At 40.0% G+C, this 23,215-nt stretch overlaps 1 protein-coding gene across 5 annotated transcripts in view; it reads left to right on the forward strand.

Annotated features, from left to right (window-relative positions):
• Positions 1-22,973, forward strand: part of MKL2 (MKL/myocardin-like 2) — a 124,786-nt gene extending 101,813 nt beyond the window's left edge. For 3 of the 5 annotated variants that reach the window (XM_008589542.1, XM_008589537.1, XM_008589538.1), the window contains 7 exons: positions 1,276-1,408; positions 2,450-3,490; positions 4,926-5,081; positions 8,099-8,257; positions 8,713-8,850; positions 14,848-14,908; positions 17,087-22,973. In XM_008589542.1, the coding sequence (XP_008587764.1) occupies positions 1,276-1,408; positions 2,450-3,490; positions 4,926-5,081; positions 8,099-8,257; positions 8,713-8,850; positions 14,848-14,908; positions 17,087-17,622 (2,224 nt within the window). In that variant the 3' untranslated portion in view covers positions 17,623-22,973. The remainder of the gene's footprint in view (positions 1-1,275; positions 1,409-2,449; positions 3,491-4,925; positions 5,082-8,098; positions 8,258-8,712; positions 8,851-14,847; positions 14,909-17,086) is intronic. The other 2 variants (XM_008589540.1, XM_008589541.1) reach the window with 2 other exon arrangements.
• Positions 22,974-23,215: the final 242 nt, after the last annotated feature.

A 23,215-nucleotide genomic window follows, 5' to 3' on the forward strand; every position in this document is an offset into this window, starting at 1 on the left:
GGTTGCGATCCCGTTGCCGGTCCCGGTCTGGTACGGGGGCAACACTGAGGGTTGCGATCCGTTGCCGGACACGGAAAGAAAGTATTTTTATTACTAAACATGAGATTTAAAAGTTGAATTTTTAGGAAGGAGATAATGATACATAAAATATTTGTCATTTCATCTGAATTTCAAGAAACTTCATCTCAACGACTTCAAGTATTCAACTTCAGCAAAATTCAGGCAGGTTTAAAAAGACTCCAAAATGAATGTCAAGAGTTAGCTATTAGGGCTGGCCGGTGGCTCACTCGGGAGAGTGTGGTGCTGATAGCACCAAGGCCACAGGTTCGGATCCTATATAGGGATGGCCGATTGGCTCACTGGTTGAGCATGGTGCTGATAACACCAAGCCAAGGGTTGAGATCCCCTTACCAGTAATCTTTATTTAAAAAAAAAAAAAAAAAGTGTTAGCTATTGACTGAGCCAGCATTGGCTTCAACCACAGGCTTCCTAGAACTCCTTGGAGAAAGCTCATCAAACTATGGCTCTCATCCCATAAGCACTGTCACCTCAGATCCCTATTCCAGAATGTGGAATTCTGAGTCTCCCTGGCTTTAGCACCAAGGCTTTGTACAGCCTGAGGCTGTAGTGGAATTGGCTATACAGTATCATGTATATTATCACATATATTATTAGATATTATCCTAAGTTTTCCTCTAAAAGCTTTATTGTTTTCATAATTCATATTTAGATTTCTGGGAATGACGTGAGGTAGGGGTTCATCAAGAGCCATATTTTTTTCTGTATGAATGTCCAGTCTGGCCCAGCGCCACTTATTGGAAGGCCACTGCACTGCAGTGTCACCTTTTTGGTAACTCAAGGGGCCGTGAACGCAGAGGTCTCTTTCTGGATTCTGTTCTCTCCCATCTGTCTGTTCTGTCCTTGCGTCAGCACCACACCATCTTACTGACCAGCTGTGTAACACATGTTGATATCTGGTGCTGTGACTCTTCCAGCTTGGATTTTCTTCTTCAAGGATGCCATGGCCATTCTTGGTCTCTTGCTTTTTCCATATAAAACTGAGAATCACCTACGTTTCCACCAAACAAACAAGCAAACAAAACCTGCAAAGACTTTATTATTATCTAATGTAATTGACATCTTTACAATATTGAATCTTCCAATCCATGACTCATGGTAATTTTTCTCTTCATAAATTTACAGTTAAATTGTTAACAGAAGCAATGTCAAATCTAGAAATTATTTTATTATAAACTCTTTCTTTTTCTTTTGAAGGCCACTCAATGACAAAAATAACAACAGTGGGAATTCAGCTTCAAACAGTAACACACCCAACACACCAAGACAGAACACATCTGCTCCTATGAGAAAGCCAGGACCTCTGCCTTCTAGCTTGGATGACCTAAAGGTGAAAATTCCAAATAGAGTTTATTCATCCATAAGTACCACGAATATGTAAATGATTTGCTAGATTTGTCTAGCACATGTATGTGCTTCTCAATAGACTTTCAACCTTACCAACAATACGGTAACTTTTATAGAGGTACTTTCTTTTTATTTCCATTAAGTTTGACCAATGTCAGGCCGGCCCGGTGGCGCACTCGGTAGAGTGCGGCGCTTGGGAGCGCGGTGGCGCTCCCGCCGAGGGTTCGGATCCCATATAGAGACCGGTCCGCTCACTGGTTGAGCGCGCTGCGGGCGCGACACCGAGGGTTGCGATCCCGTTGCCGGTCGCAGTACGGGCGTGACACTGAGGGTTGCGATCCCGTTACCGGTCACGAAAAAAAAGACAAAAAGAAAAAAAAAAAGTTTGACCAATGACGACTCTCATTTACTGAGCAGTATATCTTCTGCAGGCACCATACCAGTTCTGTTGGATTCCAGAGGTTGTGATTTTCTCTTCCTGCTGATGCCAAATTTGGGAGAAGCTGGAAAATGTAACAGTAGAACATGAGCTCCAGGGACAACCTTCCTAGGTTTCTGTCCCAGCTCAGCCTTCTATTATCTGTGGTAGCTTGGACAAGTGATTCAGCCTCTCTCTGCCTAGACTGCCTCATCTGTAAAATGGGAAGAATAACAATACTGACACCTCATGTGGTCATGTGACGACTAGCTGAAAAAGTAAATCATTTCCAACAGTGCTCTGCACATGCTAATTACTCTATAAATGTAGCTGTTTTCATTATCACCATTCTGGTAATCTTTTTTCTGACATGGAAGAGGAATTACCCTCTAAAATCCCTATTTTATTACTGGCCTCCCAAGTTCTTCAGGTCGGAAGTTATGTGTATTTACATGTGTTAAAAAAGAGAAACAAACTGTCCCACTTTCAGATATGCAGTGTCACAGAGTTGTTTGATAGACACAGGCACTTTTCCATCACAAAAGTATACTGCAGATTTGTCAGAAAGTTGTAATACCAAGAGCTCTGATTTGTTTGTACCTCCAGGTATCAGAACTGAAGACAGAATTGAAGTTAAGGGGTCTACCAGTGTCAGGCACCAAACCGGACCTCATTGAACGCCTGAAACCCTACCAGGAAGTGAACAGCAGTGGCCTTGCTGCAGGTAGTATCGTCACAGTGTCTTCGTCGACCATCATCAACAGTAACCCAGAAGTCACTGTGGCCTTGCCAGTTACCACACTACACAACGCTGTGACCAGCTCAGTCTCCACTTTCAAGGCAGAAATGCCATCTGCTGGAACCCCCAACGTAGCCCATGTGGAAAATGTCCATTCCCCTCTGCCAATCTCACCATCTCCCTCCGAACAGTCCAGTCTCAGTACCGATGACACAAACATGGCAGACACTTTCACCGAGATTATGACCATGATGTCTCCTTCACAGTTCTTATGCTCATCTCCTTTGAGGGTGGCAAATAATGAAGACAGCCTGAGTCCCACCAGCAGCACTCTGTCAAATCTGGAACTGGATGCAGCTGAGAAGGATCGCAAGCTTCAGGAGAAAGAGAAGCAGATCGAAGAGCTAAAGAGGAAACTGGAACAAGAGCAGAAACTTGTGGAAGTTCTGAAAATGCAACTTGAGGTTGAAAAACGAGGGCAGCAGCAGCAGCGGCCACTGGAACCCCAGCCCAGTGCCCCGGCTCATTCTGTCATCAAGTCAGACCAGAAACACGGAGGCACTGGTTCCTCCATCAAAGACGAGGCCACACTCCCTGACTGCTCCAGCTCCAGGCAGCCCATCCCGGTAGCCAGCCACTCTGCAGGCCAGCCTCTTCCTACAGGGGGTCAGACCCTTGTTGCCAAAAAGGCTGTCGTTATCAAGCAAGAGGTCCCCGTGGCCCAGGCAGAGCAGCAGAACGTCGTCTCACAATTTTATGTGAGTTCCCAGGGACAGCCGCCACCTGCCATTGTCGCTCAGCCCCAGGCTTTACTGACCACGCAAACTGCTCAGCTGCTGCTCCCAGTGTCCATCCAGGGCTCGAATGTCACCTCAGTGCAACTCCCAGTAGGCAGCCTCAAACTCCAGGTGTGAAGTGTGTCTTCTAACTACTTTTCCTTACAGCCCACCTAGAATGGAAACTCTGCTAATGATGAACCACACTTGAGCTTTTTCATAAATGCTTCTACGGTAGGCTTCACACTTGTAGACTCATGTATGTGTAGGAGGGTCAATCAAAAAGTTGAACAGCTAGCACTGTTTTTATATAATAAAAACAAAAATGGGGTGCTTTTCTATTTCTGTTACCTTGTCCCTTTAATAAACACAGTATCATATGTGTAGATGCTTTTAAAATACTGATGACACTATGATAACAATAATAGCTGATGCTATTGAGTACTTTTTATGCTCAAGGCACAGCATCATGTACTTTATATGGCTTACTTCATTTAATCCTCCCTTCCCCCAGAAGATCCAAGTTATACTGCCCATCTCTGGATAAGGAAACAGAGACCTAGGAAGGGAACTTAGTAAGTCACCCAAGGACAGAGCTGGCATTTAAAGCTAGTCTCTTACTCTTTCGCCCATTCTTATATTTGGCCTCCCAAATTTAGTTCTTGAAAGGCACCATTAGCGCAAAGATACTTAAACTTGCAATTTGAGGCAAATGTGACCACAAATTTAGGAGTGGGGATGTCACTGAAAGAGATGATGAAACACTCGTGAATATGAAATTCCCTTTTGTGCCAATACAACCTATGTATTTACTATTTACCTTCAGCTGTTTTTATGTAATGCGATTTTGGTCGGTCTTAACCAAATGTAACACAGGTAAACGACAAACCATTTGGACCAGTGCCCCTCAACCCTGATTACCCAAATACCTGCAACAGCAGAAAGGAAGAATCTCATACCCCTAGAATTAGGGGCATGGCCTACAGGCCCTTTGGCATGTGCAGAAATTCTAATCCTCCTGTTTTATCTTTAGCAATCTATGAAGTTGAAAGTCTAATCTATAACTTATCTTTAAAATTTTTTTTCTTTGTCCAGTTCTTCCGTTAGAGTTGATAAAGGAACAAGAACCGTATTTTATCCTGGAGCTGTGTGCACCCTGCATGATGCTGGCTGTCGCTGGAGGGTGCACACGCTGCAACTTAAAAGCAGGAATTTGGACAGTTAGGTCTCAGATTTCCTTGCCACTATTAAATGTATTACAATACCTGGCCTATTACATGTAGAGCTGCTATAGGTTCTTACTTCAGTTTTCTGTTTTCCCAGAATTTTCAAATGAAAACCTTAGCCACTTAAACAATAAGAGCATGAAAATAACTGAGCTGGTATTTCACTCTGGTTTAGCATTGTTAAGGTTCGGATGTTTGCAGATGAAGTGTATATCTGTAAACGTTTCATCTTATTTCATTTTAGATATGATTCCCAAGTGACCAATTATTCTGCAACCAAACTCTTGATTTCAGCTTTGATTCTGGCAATTAAACTGATTTTTTTTTTATGCACCTCCTAGACTCCCCCACAAGCAGGAATCCAGACTCAGCCTCAGATAGCAACTGCTGCGCAAATGTCAACTGCTGCTCTGTCCTCAGGCTTGGCCCCAACCATACCTCAGAAACAAGACACCTTCACACAGCAGGTGCTCAGTCAGCCTCAACAGGTCCGAAAGGTTGGTAACTCCTGAGTGATACACTTGCTGATTTTTACTGCTATCCCCTCATCAGTCCACAAGCATCCTCCTCAGTGCCTACTCCTAGGGAAGCTCCTGTTTGTTCTTTTCTCTGATCCATCTTCCTAGAATATGCCTTAGTTCAGATGCCATCTGACTGCAGATTATCCTATCATTTGGGATAAAGAAAGAGCTCTTTATTACTAAAACATAGCTCATCATAACAGTTAATCCCATTTTCCAAGTAAAAGTTTCAAAAGCATTTTTTCAGTCCTCATATACTGAATTTACCAAACTTTAAAATAAATCTTTTTCAAGTTAAACATGTTGTGGGGGGAAAATGTGCTGTTCTTTGTGAAGAGATATTTGCAGATATTTGAAAAGATACTTCTGACATTATTATCTCGAGTAAGATACTTACGTATATTTGTAAGAGTTTGCCATCTCATGGATTAAGAGCCCAAAAGTCTTATTTTGGTTTACCACTTCCTAGGTGTTTGGCCTCATGCAAAATTCACTTACTTTCTCTAAGTGTCAATTTCCTCATCTTTAAAATGAAGGTCTAGGATTCAGTGTCCTCTACACAAGTTCCTACCAAAAACTGATGGTAAATAGCCCCTAAGTCAACAAAAGTCCCTCTTGTCCAGTAGGTGGAGCTATGTGCACATCTCCTTGCCAGAAAAATCTTAAGGCCTCAAAAATAAGTGTCATCATTTTAAACTTTGAGAATTACGGGTCCCAGAGTTTTAATCATCAACATAAAAGAACCTAGATAATTAGGTATACAGGTCGATATGCCTAAGGATAGTGTCAGCTATCTGTGTGGGTGAAGACAACTTTATGAACAGACAGCCATGACCTCTTGGATCAGCAGCAATCCCGTTCACACATTTGTTTTCTTTCAGAACCTCTTGTGAGAAATGCAGAGAGAAAGGAATTATAGTTGTATGTTACTGAATTTGGGGAAAGCTCAAAATGTCATTCTGGCGTAGTTATAAAGAGTATATTTATGGAACTCATCACCTATAGAGATTGGACAGTTTGGAGGGATATTACATACATATACTTCCATACTCAAGAAATATTTATGTATATTTATAATAAAAATATAGGGGAAAGGTTTTTCTTTCAGAACATTAGAGGCATATGGTATGTTAAATATTTTTATTAGCAAACTAAGTTCTTTAAAATACAGTTACAATATCAGCAATATGGCCATATATTTGTAAAAGGCCCTAAAACTTTCAGTTCTTGATGGGTCTAAACAAAGCATTTTGGAGTTCCACAGGAAGAATTCCTCACCTCTGCCTGACAGAACAGAAAACAGCTTCTCAAAAAGGAATAGATCTTAAATGGAGCCTTGCATGTATTTGAAGAAATTTTCAAGAAACTGGTAAATTGAGTGTGGCCACACCATGGGTTAGGTTTCGAGTAGGACAGAAAAGGGGCCAGGTAGTAGGAAGCTTCACATGCCAGCCAAAGATTAGGGCTTTAACCTAAAGCCAGGAGAGCCAGTGAGCATGGAAGGGGCTGGATCAGGTTTGCACTTTAGACTTTACTTGTGGTAATGGGCCAATGCAGAGATGCAAAGCTGGGAGCCTGTGGCTGAATTCCAGCAGGAGACAGGCTTTGGTTTAGAATGGCAGAGAACCTCAGAGGCCTGGTTCGAGAGGCATTTCTAAGATGTGTGAGTGCTGAGGAGAGAAAGCAGAGTTGACTGATGGCTCCACTTACCTAAGTTTTAAAAAAAACCAGAAGGCGGAACCAAGAATTATTTTCCCTCAAAGGCTGGGGCTAGTGGGAGGAAAGCAGAAAGTTCAATTTGGCATATATTAAAGTGGAGATATCCAGGAACATGATATAAATGTGGCTTTAGCACTTGGGAGCAAGGTTGGAAGGAGAGAGGTGGCTTGAGAATGATTAGCTTAATTGTAACCACAAAAGCCATGGAAGTAGATGAGATCACCCTTGTGAGCAATGTGAGAAAGTCAGCTGTCATTGAAGAGGAAAACCGTAAGGAGCAAACACTGTTTCCCCACAGAGCGCTGTGTGCACTGCCATCAAAGACAAGTTACTGAATGAGCGGACCACTTATGCTCAAACATGAGGGTAGGAAAACTGGCCTGCGGGCCAACTCCAACCCACCTCCTGTTTTTGTAGATAAAGTTTTTTTTTTGTTGTTTGTTTGTTTAAAGATGACTGGTAAGGGGATCTTAACCCTTGACTTGGTGTTGTCAGCACCACGCTTACCCAGTGAGCTAACCAGCCATCCCTATATAGGGATCCGAACCCGTGGCCTTGGTGTTAGCAGCACCACACTCTCTCAAGTGAGCCACGGACCAGCCCTTGTAGATAAAGTTTTATTGGCACACAGCCACACCCACTTATTTACATATGGTATGTGGCTGCTTTCATGCTACAATGCCTGAGCTGGCCCACAAACCTTTCACTGTACAAGGGGTCTTCAGAAAGATTTGTATTATCGGGCCGGCCCGGTGGCGCACTGCTACAGTGCGCTGCTTGGGAGCATGGTGGCGTTCCCGCTGAGGGTTCGGATCCCACATACAGACCAGTTCCCACTCACTGGCTGAGCAAGGTGCGGGCGCAACACCGAGGGTTGCGATCCCGTTGCCGGTCCCGGTCCGGTACGGGTGCGACACTGAGGGTTGTGATCCATTGCTGGACACGAAAAAAAGACAAAAAAAACCAAAAAAACAAAGAAAGATTCGTATTATCTTTTAATTCCACGTCTCCATAGGTCCCGGTCCGGTACGGGTGCGACACTGAGGGTTGTGATCCATTGCCGGACACGAAAAAAAGACAAAAAAAAACAAAAAAACAAAGAAAGATTCGTATTATCTTTTAATTCCACGTCTCCATAAACTTTTTGAAGTACCTTTGTACACTTTATGGCCCTTTACAAAAAAACTTTGCTGACTTCTGCTCTAAAACATGGTTTTCTTTACTTCATAAGGAAAAATAAAACAAATTGATGGAGAAATGTTTATTCATTACAGGTTTTCACAAACTCAGCATCAAATACTGTTCTTCCCTATCAGAGACAACCTGCTCCAGCGGTCCAGCAGCCCTTTATTAACAAGACTTCCAACAGCATTCTTCAACCCAGAAACACTCCACTTCCACCCATGCAAAATGGCCCAAACACTCCCAACAAGGTAACCCTATGATGATTGTGCAGTAATAACAATGCTTACTAGAGTATAAAATCATTCCAAAGCCTAGTGCTTTAGGGACTGGCTGGTGGCTTACTTGGGAGAGTGAGGTGCTAAACACCAAGGTCAAGGGTTCAGATCCCCGGACTGGCCAGCCACCAAAAAAACACAAAGCCTGTGCTTTAGGCTTGGGATGACTAAGATCAATATTAATGGAGTGAAATCGTTGAAAATACAATAACTTGTTGAGCAGGACTATAGCTACTATCACAGTGAAGATGGCCCGTCCCACAGGAGATGGCCCAGCAGTGCTGTCAGCCTCACAGGAGCTTAAAAGCCCCAGCTTATGAATTCCGTGATCTGGCTACTGTGTGAAGAACAGCAGAGCTGGGTCTGGCCAGGGCAGGAGAAAGCTTTTTGCGAAGAGCTAATGTGTGTTTCTCCTTTGTTTGATACAGCCTAGTTCTCCCTCTCCTCCCCAACAATTTGTTGTTCAGCACTCTCTGTTTGGGAGCCCAGTCCTCAAGACAAAAGACCCACCCCGCTACGAGGAGGCCATCAAGCAGACACGCAGCGCACAGTCCTCCCTTTCAGAGGTGAGTGGGGACAGTGGTCACAGTTCATAAGGCTTGTATTTGATGTGTCACTCTCAAGTCTTGGCCAGCACTATACTGAACCCCTTGCCTAAGACTGACTTGCCACAACAGAAATACAAAAACTATGGCTAGGAGCCTTGTATTGTAAACAGTTATTTAAAATCAAAATGTCATTCATTATGAAGAATCCCACACAGCTTTCAGCAGCTGTATAACTTCCAATTACTACTTATTCAGAAATTCAGGGTTTGTCTTTTAACTTTTCCTTTGAGGCAAGGGGATCAGTCATGTTAGAGATAGATGTGATTGTGACCAGGGCATATGTTTTATACAGGTCCCTCCTTTCTAAAGCCACCATTTGTCAGGCCAGCATCAAACTGACATTCTTCCACCTGACTGACATTCAAGGCTGCCCAGCACCTAAATCCTCTTGATCCCGCTTCATCTCTCTCTAGTCCCTAATAACCTCTGTCCCCAGCAGGCCAGCCCATGCAAGTGACTTTGCTTGTATATTAAGCAAATGCACTTTGGAGGTGACAGACCTGCGGTTCTCCTGTCTACACCATGCCTAAGGCCCACCTGAAGACCATGTGGCCTTGGGCAAGGTATTTACCTCTCCTCTAAGCCTTCCTTGTATCATTGATAAAAAGGAGTAGCCATAGCTACACCAAGGGCTGGGAAAAGTTAGTTTCCATTTGTAAAAGCATCCGGCCCATGATGGGTGGCCAACAATGACAGTGCTTGTCATACATTACCCTAAACATTCCTAGTCTCTCTGCCTCTCTAAAGAGCTTTTTTTCAAAACTTTAAACTTATTTTTAAGAAAGAACCCCAGCCACACAGTATACATGGAGTAGACCTGACACCACTCCATTGGTGTTAAAAGTGGACAACAAGATCTAACGGATCCAGATCTGAGCAAGACTGTTTGTTACAACAAGCAGCAGGGGCATCCGTATATTGTGCCAGTTCCCCCTTCTCCCGTGTTCCATGGGGTGATGCATCGGGGCCACATGGTGGCTATGCATGTAGTGGGTCTGCTGCACATGAGGAATGCAGGGCCAAGGGCTCAGCACTTTTTCCAGCAAGTAGAAAACAAGCCAATCCCCCCTCAACCAGGGAGTATGCAACGTCATGCTGTGGTTGCCTTGACCCACTCAGCTGCCCAAGTGAGCATCTACAGAAACTGCTCAGTACCAGAGGATAATGTGCAGCCTGGCACCCTCCCAGAGGCATGCAGGGGTGCTCAGAGACATGATGGACTGCCTGAAGAAGTATACAGTCACCATATATTTCTTTCTATTCACTTATTGCCCAGAGAAGATAGCTTTTCTAGTTGTAAAACATTCTTTAGCTCCAGACTCAGTAAGGGCCCTTCTCTTTGAGGGAAAAGCCAAATTTCAGAAATAGGTTTAAACATTTGCAATAAGAATTAAAACAGATGGTGCTGGACTAGACTGTCCTGTCGTGTGGTCCATTCAGAAGTGACACCTATTGATTTCATGAGAGCAGAGATGAAGTGAATTGCCAAGAGCTTAACTATAATTTTTAGAAAATAAAAAGGTAGGCTTCATCCTCTCAAACCTGGTTCTCATGTGTAGGATAATATATATTGCTTACTTGATTCATGGAGCAAGAACAACAAAAAAAAAGAATCTTCCACTTTAACCTGTGACAGCAGATTGGAATCCCTGATATTTACACGTCTCTGGGTTTATGTCTATAGACTGAGAAAGCCAAGTTCTACCTCAGTTTTGGGGATTCAGATGAGTATCTATCTGTAGTACCTCTTTATACACCATTAAGCACCAAACACCAGGAATTCTGAGGTTTCTTAAACACATTTACTCAGACTTCCAATTCCACTAGTTGGCTAAGTAAGGTCCTACTTGCTTATTCTTCCCACAGATAACAGCTATAAATCCTGGTCATAATACAAAAAGCAACCACATGAAGGCATTGAAGAGTGAATAGAAACAGTCATACTCAGGTGGGGAATACACACTCAAGAGGGGAGTATTATGGCAGGAGTTTCCTCTTGCTGCTTTTATTCTGGGGTCAAGCTAAGTGGTGGGGTTACTTGTGGAAAAACCATAGTCTTTATGGCCTGGGAAACTAGAGGAGTGAGTTGAGAGCAGCCAAAGGGAAAAAGCAAGAAAGGAGATCCCCAAATTCTGTCTGCCCACATCTCTGGCTAACCCCTGAGCCATACATGCATGGAACAGACTCAGCAGCTCAGCTGAAGACAAAAGATCTAAACTGAGACTAAATGTCCGCCCAAGAAACATTTTAAAGTTAAAGTCCAACCAAGTTAATAGCTTGCTAAAAGAAAAGAAACCAATCATCCGAGAAAAGTAACAGAATCCACAGTCTCCACAATTTAACATCCATGACATCCATTCATAGCATGCAACATATAAAGAATCAGGAAAATGCAAAACCTATTTTCAAAAGAAAAAGGCAGTCAATCTAGACTGGGCCAGACTTTCCTGATGCCAGAGACGAGAAGCAGATTGAGGAAGGACCCTATATGGGCCACAGAAGTGACCCGCACAGAGAGAAGAAACTTTTGTCTTGATGTGTGGGTTCTTGGGAGAGACAAAGGTCATACATCTTAGATCTGAATCTGGAAAGATCAAGGCACTGAAATGATTTCTTTCTTTTTTTTTTTTATTCCTTTTTGTCTTTTTTACTGACCGGCAACGGGATCGCAACCCTCGGTGTTGCACCCGCACCATGCTCAGCCAGTGAGCGGGAACCGGTCTCCACATGGGATCCGAACCCTCGGCGGGAGCGCCGCTGCACTCCCAAGCGGCGCACTCTCCAGTGCGCCACCGGGCCGGCCCCAGACAAGGATTTTTAAAGTAACTATTGTTAACTATACTCAATAATGTAAAAGAAAACACATTTGGAATGAATGAAAAGATAGGGGACCTAAATAGATATGGAAATTATTTTTTAAAAGAACTAAATGGAAATTCTAGAACTAAAAAATTATACTATCTGAAATTTAAAAAAAAAAAAATTTAAGGATGAACTTAGCAGAATGGAGATGGCAGAGGAAAAAAACGTTGATGAACCTGAAGATAGATCAGCAGAACTTATTCAGTCTGAGTAACACAGAAGGGTAAAGAATTATTTTAAAGTGAACAGAGCCTTTGAGCCCTGTTATATAATATCAGTCTAACAAAGGCAGAAGAGAAGTCTCTGAAGGAAAGGAGAAAAAAAAAGGGACAGATAAATATTTGATGAAATAATGGCCAAATTTCACAAATACGATGAAAGACAAATTTACACTTTCAGATGCTGAAGGCCTAGTCACATCATAATCAAATTATTGAAAGCCAGAATTAAGAGAAAATCTTGAAAGCATCAAAAGAAAAGCAATACATTACACAAAGGGAAAACAACTACTTGATTAATGTCAATTTTTCATCAAAAACTATGGAGAACAGAAGAGGGTACAACAACATGTTTAAAGTTCGGTGGTGGGGGTGGGCGGGGGGTGTTAACGCAGAATTCTATATCAAGTGAAAGTATCCTTTAAGAATGAAAGTGAAATAAAGATATTATCAGATGAAGAAAAACAGATAATTTATCAGCAAATATAATATTGTCTTGAGGGGTTTTAGTGTAGATATAATACTTAACAATAATTAATAAAAGATGGAAGAGGAAATAAATGGATCTGATGATTGCAGGGTCTCTCTTCTTCATGCATTGATATAACATTGAGTAGTCTATAAACAGTTAAGGATGTATATTATATATCTATACTAAAAAAAAATACAATGAGGTATAGCTTTAAAAGACAATAGAAAAATTGTTAGAATATCTATAATACTTAACAATAATTAATAAAAGATGGAAGAGGAAATAAATGGATCTGATGATTGCAAGGTCTCTCTTCTTCATGCATTGATATAACATTGAGTAGTCTATAAACAGTTAAGCATGTATATTATATATCTATACTAAAAAAAAATACAATGAGGTATAGCTTTAAAAGACAATAGAAAAATTGTTAGAATATAAAAAAAAAAAAAGAAATCCAGGTTTTTGTTTTGTTTTGTTTTCTTAAGGATAGGAAAGGAAGAACAGGGGAACAAAAAACCAGATAGGATGAATAGAAAACAGATAATAAAATGATAAACCCAAATTTAACCATGTCAGTAATTGGAGTTAACAATCCAATTAAAATGCAGAAATTGTCAGAATGGATTTTTAAAAAAGCGAGACTCAACTATATGCTGCGTGGTGGTTTTAAGATATGCCTGCAGATCCTTTGATGTTCTTCCCTGGGTTGGGCTTAGTGATTCACTTTTAACAAACAAAATTGGCAGAATTGATGGTATGTGACTTTAGAGAATAGGTCATAACAGGCATGCCCTTTCTTGCCTGCTCTCCCCTGGATTACTTGCTCTGAGAAAGCCAACTGTCATGCAATGTGTACACTCCAACAGCCACCTGGAGAAGCTCATTTGGAGAGGAACTGAGGCCTCCCATCAATAGCCAGCACCAGCTTACCAGTCACGTGAATGAGCCACCTTCACAAGGGCTTTCTCCAGCCAAGCCTTGAGTTGACTGTATCCTCATCAAAGACCCCAAGCCAGAATCAACCATCTAAACCATTCCTAAATTCCTGATGCACAGAAACTGTGACATAATGAATTTTAAGCCACTAGTTTTGGTGTAATTTGTAATATAGCAATAGATAACTAATGCATGCATCTACAAGAGGCATACTGTAAACACAAAGACACAGATTGGAAGTAAATGGTTGGAAAAAGATACACCCATACAAACAGTAAGTATAAGAAATCTGCAGTAGGCAAAAGATTTAAACAGACATTTTACCAAAGACAAACTGATGGCAAATAAGTACATGAAAAGATGCTCATCATCATTAATCACTAGGAAAATGCAAGTTAAAACCCCAGTGCAATACCTCCGCATACCTGATGGAATGTCTGAAATTAAGAAGACCAACCATACAAAGTGTTAGTGAGAATGCGGAGCAAATAGAAATCTTATACACTTCTGGTGGAAATGTAAAATGGTATAGTCACTTTGGAAAACAGTATGGCCATTTCTTAAAAGTAAACATATACCTACCCTGTCATCCAGTCATTCCACTTCTAGGTATCTACCCAAGAGAAAAGAAAGCATACTTCTATCAAAGACTTGAACGCAAATGTTGACAGCAACTTTTTTTGTAATAGCCAGAAGCTGGAAACGTAAATGTCTATCAACAAGTGAATGAATAAGCACACTGGTACTTCCATACAATGGAATACTGCTCAGCAATAAAAGGAATGAACTACTCCTATAGTATCCCCTGCAACATGGATAAATCTCAAAATAATTACACTGAGTGAAAGAAGCCAGTTCCCCCTCCCACCCTGTACCCCCACCCAAAAAACTACACACTGTCTGAATCCATTTATATAAAACTAATCTATAGTGAAAGAAAGTAAATCAGTGGGTTGCCTGGGGATTGGGAAATTTCAGGAATGACAGATAAGTTCATTATCTTGATTTCGTTGATGGTTTCGTGGGTAGTATACATAATGTCAAAACATATCAAACTGTATATTTCATGTAAGTGCAGTTTATTGTATGTCAGGTAAATCTCAAAAAAAGTTGAAAAACATATAATGCAATAACCTTTATACATACAAATTTTTACCTAGACATGAAATAAAGACACTTTGAAAACAAAGTATCAGAGGCTTCTCAAAATGCAATTCGGTGATAGAAAATATGGGAAGCATAGAAGTGAGCTACGCTAGGTACTAGCCCCATTCGTGCTCTGTCGACTAGCGAACTGTGGCCTCTTAGCTCAGTGGCTTAACTACTCAGGTAACCTCAGTGTTTTCAAAATTATCAATTGATAGATTAGACGTAGATGTTCTGTAAAGTCTCTTAGCGCCCCCATTGTACACTACTTCCAGGTTTGTGTGAAAGCAAGCTAATTTATATTCTCCTTTATTATAGATTTCCAATGCACACAGTCAGCAGATGGATGACCTCTTTGATATCCTCATTAAGAGTGGAGGTAGGTCATAGTCACATCGACCCCCATAGGAAGTAATCTCTTAACTCAAGTACATGAAAGTTTTTCTCTGGCGCTCAGAGCTCATTTTTGGATGCTAAGAAACATATTCTTCTAATTCTAACTGAATTTACTGTTCTTAAATTTATTAAATGTAGGCCATTAAAACAATTTACTATAAATGGAGGAAAAGCCATTGATTTCACTTAAAATAGTGATATAATGTTAGATTTTTCAATAGATATATGCCTGCTGAAAAAGAAGGACCATTTCCAAATAGCAAAGTAGAACCAGATTTAAATTCCATCTTGAAAAACTTCAAACTTTGGACCATGTAATCCTTGTAATGGGATGAAAACATTCCAATCCTACATCAATTTTGTGACATGAAGTTACTTGCCATAGGCTGTAGTAACTTTATTAAAATTCAAAGGCAGTGCTAAAGCACTTTCTACATATAATATGAAAAATTAGATTTACAGTATATTGTCTTAAAAAGACATGTTAACCACAAAAAAAAGTCAAGGATATCTCTGCCTCAGTTTATATATCTTTAAAAATAAGTGTAAAATCAGTATTTCAAAAAATTAAAATGCTATTTAGAATATTTTAAAGTATCCTTAAATCAGCCTGATGAAAGGGGTTTTATTTGAATTTTTAAATTTTGATCAAAATTTCTCCATTTATAGTAGTTATGATTTGATATTGAGATTGATGTTCTGGTCATAATGTTTGACATAACAGAATTTTTGATATTTGACTACAGATATACATGTGCAAATGGTATTTTTTGCTAAGAACTATAGTCAATATAGGCTTTGCAAAATAGTTTAAACTCATGGTATATCTAAACTATGGAAATTTTTTAAATAGACATTCCATATCCAGATTTTAGGATTAAAAAAATATATGTTTTTGCCAAATCTGGTGAAGGTAAGATTTTAAGTGATTTATAAGAATAATTTTTACAGCCTGAACTTGGAAATTAAAATGTGACAAACAGTTTTGAGTTATTGTCTAAAAGGAATGATTTTTCTTATGACAAAGTATCCAATACATATATTATTTCATCTTACGGTTTACTAATACCAGTGTAATACACACAGTTGACAATTCATTTATAGGAATCGAATAATTAAGTTCTTTCTCTCACCTATTTATGCATCCCAATCATTGAGCTTTAAGAGCTATCATTAAATATATTTTTCTAGTATATCCATATATAAATGAAACCAACATATCTTCATGAAAGTAAAAAAGATACTTTATTCAAATGTATGTAGCCAAGTAAACCACTGATATCTATAACAGATGGTCCATTGATTTGCTACTTGATCTGGCAAGGAATAATATGTAATCAGTGCTTATTAAGACATTTACCAAATCCTCAAGGTTTTATATAAACTCAAAACAAGACAAAAAAAGAGAAGTAAGCAGATGATCCACCTCATCTTAAAGAAAAAGGTCAAAGGAGCCATGTGTTAGCTTTAATTCATAAATGAAACAAGATGGCTTTCTGTCTTTTCAGAACTTTATACAGAATGTATAAATTGGGCACATAGTCCACCTATAATAATAAAAAAAGAATTAGGTCTTTCATAATATTACGGATATATTTCATGTCTCTGCACAAACTCAGGGTATTTCAGAACTTTATACAGAATGTATAAATTGGGCACATAGTCCACCTATAATAATAAAAAAAAGAATTAGGTCTTTCATAATATTACGGATATATTTCATGTCTCTGCACAAACTCAGGGTCTACAAGGGAACTTCAAAAAGTTCATGGAAAATAGAATTAAAAGATAATGCAAATCTTTCCATGAACTTTTTGAAGTACTCGCAAACACTTCAGCATTCATTTTAAGGGTATCATGCCACTAATAATAGCAGATTCATGGTATAGGATAACATAGGAGCCCTATCTTAAAGCCTTAAATGACTCAGAATTAGGACCCAAAGATAAAACAATCTAGAAACATTGATTCCTAAACACTGGGATATAATTATAGTTCTAAAGGTTTTCAAGGATTGTTCCTAACCAATAGCATTTTCTTCCTACCTCTAAGATGGACATGTGTAGAAGGAATCACAAAATAGCAAAATAACCGTCCCAGTAATTAATAAAAATGTTAATAGTAGTAAATATTTATTAATTACTTCAATTATTTTGTACAGAGATTTCCCTCCCTATAAAAGAAGAGCCTTCTCCTATTTCCAAAATGAGACCAGTGACAGCCAGCATCACCACAATGCCAGTCAATACAGTGGTGTCCCGGCCACCACCCCAAGTCCAAATGGCACCACCTATATCTTTAGAACCTATGAGCAGTTTATCTGCCAGCTTAGAGAACCAACTAGAAGCTTTCTTGGATGGAACTTTACCTTCAGCCAATGAAATTGCTCCACTACAAAGCAGCAGTGAAGACAGAGAGTCCTTCTCTCTGATCGAGGATCTCCAGAATGATCTGCTGAGTCACTCAAGCGTGCTGGACCATTCACACTCGCCCATGGAAACTTCCGAGGCGCAGTTTGCTGCAGGTACTCCCTGTCTGTCTCTTGACCTTTCAGACTCAAACTTGGACAACATGGAGTGGTTAGACATCACCATGCCCAACACGTCTTCAGGCCTCACTCCTCTCAGCGCCACTGCACCAAGCATGTTTTCTGCTGACTTTCTTGACCCTCAAGACCTGCCGCTGCCATGGGACTAATGTCACAGATTTCTTGTCTCAGCGTTCATAAGGTGTAAGAACATGAAGAAGATTCTAAAAGGTCAGTTTTTAGAGTTAAATCCATAGTTGCATTGTTGCAATTAAAATGTGTTGTCACACAAAGAATGGATAGAAGGTCATAGCCTGAAAACCAAGTTTAAAACATCTCATTGCATTCAGCAGTGAATTTCTACAACTTAGTATAGCACAGGGCCCTCTGAAAAATACACCTGTCAAAGAAGACTCATCTGTTTCTCCAAACTTCAGTAACGAATGAAAAGTACCTTTACATAAAAACATAAAGAAGAGTAGTGTATGCAGGAAAATGACATTAATATTCTCTTATAATCAACTACATTTAAAACTCTGTGGTCACTGTAAGACCCTAAATAAAAGGCAGACAGCTTCACTCAAAAATAAGGCTGATGTGAGGGATGTGAGAGGTCACTGCAGTTGGTACTTCCTAGAGACGGCCCAAGCCAGGCCAAGACACAATCAGGGTAGAGGCAGTGACAAGCCCTGGCCAGTTCAGTGACAGCTTCCAGCTGAAGACTTTTGGTTCCATTCAGAAACCAGTGTAATTTTTTGTGTTGTAGTTTATTTTGTGATTTTTGGAATCTTACTTTAGATTTCCAAACTTAAGTGGAAGATCTTTTACCATAACTAGAAGATGTCTACAAAATACTGTCATAAACAATCCACTGGAAAAATTCCAGGTATATTGATAACACTGAAAATTCTATTGGCACCTCTCTGGGTTGATTAGATTTTAATGTGTATATTAGACATTTGTGTATACACTCTGACATTGAGATTTGTACAGCCTACCTTGGGGTAAGGAAATGGGTATCCAATGGTCCTACTTCTTTTAATAACTCAAATATTTCTAGAGTACTTGAGCCACTTATATTTCTGTATTTAAAGAATTGCTGACTAACTTTCAGGTTATCAGACCCATCTCAAAGAACCAAGAAAAGGCTTTAGCATGAAATAAATATCTTTCTGAGCTGGTGAGTTCGAAAAATGGAAGGGGAAAGTCTGTCACTAACCCAGGACATCCCCACGATGGGTACAGGTTAGCCTGGCCACGAGGGTGGCCACTGGATCCCAGCTCTGGTAGTCTTTGTTGCTAATCCCTGGTTATCGTTTTACAGGCTTGTAACTGGATGTCCTACCGAGCTCTTGCTATATTGTCAAACCTAAGATGAAAAAACTGGAGGTTTTAGTATTTTTATATAGAAAAAAAAGTTATTATCTATTTGTTGAGTAGTTTATTACAAATTTTCTAAAATGCCAACCATCACAGGATTTCCAAAATTATTTCAAGCTGGTCATTTAAATATATGACAAACTGTAAATAACTGAAAAAAAAAAAAAGCCTGTACTCTACCAAAATAGTGTGGAGGCTTTTATTAAACATTAATATTGTGCTCTCCACCTCACCCTGTGTAAACCCCTACGATCCAGTTGATTTCTTTGGGTCACTCAATGGTGGCCATTCCATAGTGACATGCAAGAGGCAACCCAACCCATTATTTGGAAAGAATTTGTGAATCACTTCTGGGTTTGTGTTTTGCCTAAGAGCTGATCTTTTTTTTTTTTTTTTTTTTTTTTTTTTTTGGTTTATAAATCTTACTACACGTGAGAAAAGTCCACTTTTCCAGCACTAGCACACTGGAGCCATCTGTCAACTGGCACTTCCTAAGCTGAGGCACTGACAGTGCTGACAGTTCAAGGCAGAGCCCATGTGCTCCATGTAATCTGGGGTGAATAGTTTAACTGTTTAGAAACTGGTCATCCGTCGCGTGGGATACAGTAACTCTGTTAACCAGAACACTATCACCTGACCAAGCCCGGCAAGAGTTTACCATACTGGGTGTGATGTGAGTCCTCGAGTCAGTTCTAGTGAAAGGAGCCCACCTCCAGGGCCAGGCTGTTTACTTGGGAAGGTACTGTTCTTATCGGCGGTCTTGGCCATGGGTTTTTGCTGAGAGTTTTTGTCTGGAGTTTATTAGGTCCAGACTTAGACTGAGCGTCTTCATTCAGATTTGAATGGCCTATTAAAATTTAGCACCAAATATCAGTGGGACTGTAGGAGGCAACTGAACACCTAGTGCTGTTAACTCTTGTTGAATAACTCTATTTCCATAATCCTGAGTTGTGTACATAGATAGTTTTCTAGCTCTTGGGTCTCTTTATTGTTTTCTAAATAGGGTTTGAAACATGCCACAGGAAGGTTGCTCTCCAAAAATACATAATGTTGTGCAAAGAACACTATCTCATTAGCCTGCTGTCTTTTGACTCTGAATTGCTAAAGTGCTCATTTCACATATATGTTCAAACCTCTATATATCAGTATTTTATTTTTAAAAAGGCAAGGAGTCTCTAGCTGTTACCTCTACAAGCCATCCCACTTGCACCATTCCGCTTGGCCCCCCCTCTCCTGGCCCAAGTAGCCAGCCAGGCCCCTGTGACACGAGTGCTGCTCTCCAGGATCTCAGCTACATGCTCCAGGTTAGTGAGCACACGATCAGTGTGCACACACACACACGACATGACCAAAGACAGTACCCTGTATCAAGGCCCCTTTGACCTAACTCAGTGTATGTGACGGTAAGTGCAATGGGAAAGGGTGTATGTTTACTAAAGATGACTTGTTGTTTAAGGTTAATTTCACAACCATTTAAGTATAGGTCAAGAGAGCCAGTTGGTTTTTCAATATGCATGTGTGTAGTTTAGCAGTGGTACTGTTGTATATCATATTGCCAAGAAAATAACTAACTCATAGAACCGTGTTATCTCATAACCCAGTCTTATTTCCCTACATAGTCTCAAAACACAGTAGTATCAACCTTACCTTTCTACTGTATATAGGTACCAGATCATCTTATTGGGGGTGGGATGAATAAAAAAAGTTATACCAAAGCTTCTATAAAGTCTTTGGAAGTCTAGAGGTATGTGGTCAGCTTGTACATTTCAGCAAAGCATCTACTAGGAAACCTCTTAGGACAGTGTTAGTTATTCTAGTGTTTTTCCTGAAATGTGCAATCTACTGTATAGTATTTGCCACATATTTGTACATAAGTGTATTCTGAATTGGTGGAATTTCTTGCTTAACATACTATTTGTGTTTGTTTCATATGACTATTTTTGTAATACTCCAGAGTTCTTATTTAAATTTCCTTTTTAAAAACTGCATGGTTCTGGGATCCATGTAACTGACACTCTGGTTTGTCAGTGCTGTTTAGGAACAGTGGCAAAGGCAGTCTGTTGTTGCCTCCCCGCTGCTGCCTGTGGAAGGCAAAGTCTTGGTAGTAGGACAGCACCACTGACCTGTGTGGTCAGCGGACACCAAGTGATGTATCAGGAATGTGTTACCCATCTTGTCACCAAAGCTGACTCAGGCTTCCTTTACCCTCAACCCCAGATCATTCCAGGCAATGTAGCTTTCTTTAGAGTCCTTTCAGAACTCCCAGGCAGAAAACAGACACACAGCTGACACTACAGCTGTCCCCACAGGTGATGGGACAGTCCCTTTACTGTCCTCAGACAGACTTGGTCTTAGAGAAGTGGTAAAGCACTTTAGCAAGGCTGAAACTATTTGCGAGAAGCCCACACTTCATTATACATCCTCATGCCGTTTCCATGGGCCCACATGGTAGCTAGCCTCACATTAGTACCTGGCTGTCAGTCGGGTGGGGAGATCGTGGCACCACTGGGGACTTTTTAGAAAAATTTAAAAAGAATAGCCATTTAGTGTCCACCAGCAGAGCAACACAGGTCAGTTTAGCCAAATTCACCAATAACTCTCCATTTTCCACTATCCACCACTGTAAATATGAAAGCTGAATACTGGCAACAAAGAATACCAAATACAAATTGTCCCACTGCCCTGGAGGCCACAAAAGTAGCGCAAAGTTATCAAAGAACATTAACTGGAAGGTCAGCTTTAATCAAAGAACACAGCTTATAAGTGCACAGATGTGTATTTGGAGAGCATCCTAACTGCATTTCAGTTAATCTTTTAAATGGTTTCAGTCAGAACTGGAAAATAACAATTAAGATGTAGACATTATTTTTCCTGGTTCAAACCTTCATTAACTTGCTCGTTCAACAGTCTTTCTGGGCTACATTTTTATTTGTAAAGTGACTCTGTCTGCATGGCAATAAGCAGGTCCACATTTGTTCCCCATTCACCCACCCCTTCTTGCAGTATCTGAGGAAATGCAAAGAGTTTCTCCCTGAAATCTTTCATTTAAGGCCTGTAATTCAAAAAGCTGCACATGTTTACACAAGAGCTCTTATCCTCTACCCTAACACATTGCTCTGTGAATCACTGTTGGAAAATGTCACAATTTTGTGACAACAGGATAGCAATCTCAGATCTACAAGGTGCTGTCTAAAATCAAATCAAACGTTATTGGAGATATCAACACAACTATAGTGTTTAACAGAGCTTTATGCCAACTACTAAGACAAAGCTTTAACAAAGTTTATAGAATCATCGAAACTCATAACAATTACCTCTCTACATTATGCTGTAAGGAATCTTGCTAATTTGGTAGGAAGAGGAAGCATTTAGGAAAGGGTTTAGTATCTACCAAAAGTACTTGACCTCAAGTAACCAATAGTAATGCAAACTTGCTTTAAAGGAACCAAAGGCATTGCCAAGTATTTGCCAAATGGAGGCACTTTTTATTTAAAATTTGAGACTAATGAGATCTCAAAAGTCAGTCCCAAAAAAGGTGTTATACATTTAAGGTTATAATTTTCACAGAGATGTAGATATTTCTCCGTTGTTTTCATGTAAAATAGTATAGAGTTGTTTTGTTGGTTTAAGAATAACACATACTCAGTAGTAATACAAAGTTTTTTCCTTTCTACGTAGAAATTAGTTTTTTCTTGCTTGCAATAGAAATGCAACGTGATAGGTGTTTCTCTTCTTATTTTCATTGTCACATTATGTCTTAGCATCTCACTTTATGAAAAAAAGGAGAAAGATACCAATCTACAGAGCCCTGCTTGTTGAAGCACTAGTTTAATAATAAAAATAATTATGGCAATCGGGGGTCCATTCATGTAATGCCTTTATGTTGTTTTTTTTTAAAAGAAAAACCATGATGCCTTTGTATTTGCTGTTTGCACCCCTGAAATCAATTCCGTATCATGTTTGAATGCCATACATTTTGCACATGTACTGTACATAGGTGATGCATACTGTATTTTTATATGTGTGCACATTTATCATCAGATCTTTTGTACATAGTGGCAGTATAGTAGCTGATCGGGAAATGTTTGATATCTCAGCAATTTTGCAATTTTGTGTCTCAAATAAAAAACATTTTCATGTACTATGATTCTTGGTATGTAGAAGACAGACCTCACCCTATGGGTTGGTCCAGCCATTGTAGACCTGTGGGATAGGGGCAGATTTGGGAGGAGATACCACTTTTAGAACACAACTCAAAGCAGAGAGCCACCAGACAAAGCAAGTGGACTCGTCATGGTGGTTTTTGTAAAGCGCACATCATGCCACCCTCCCCCGGTCCAGGCCCTTGAGATACAAGGTAGAAACTCACAGGTACTAGCTGAA

Source organism: Galeopterus variegatus, unplaced genomic scaffold (genome assembly GCF_000696425.1).
Source record: "Galeopterus variegatus unplaced genomic scaffold, G_variegatus-3.0.2 Scaffold5505, whole genome shotgun sequence".
NCBI lineage: Eukaryota > Metazoa > Chordata > Mammalia > Dermoptera > Cynocephalidae > Galeopterus > Galeopterus variegatus.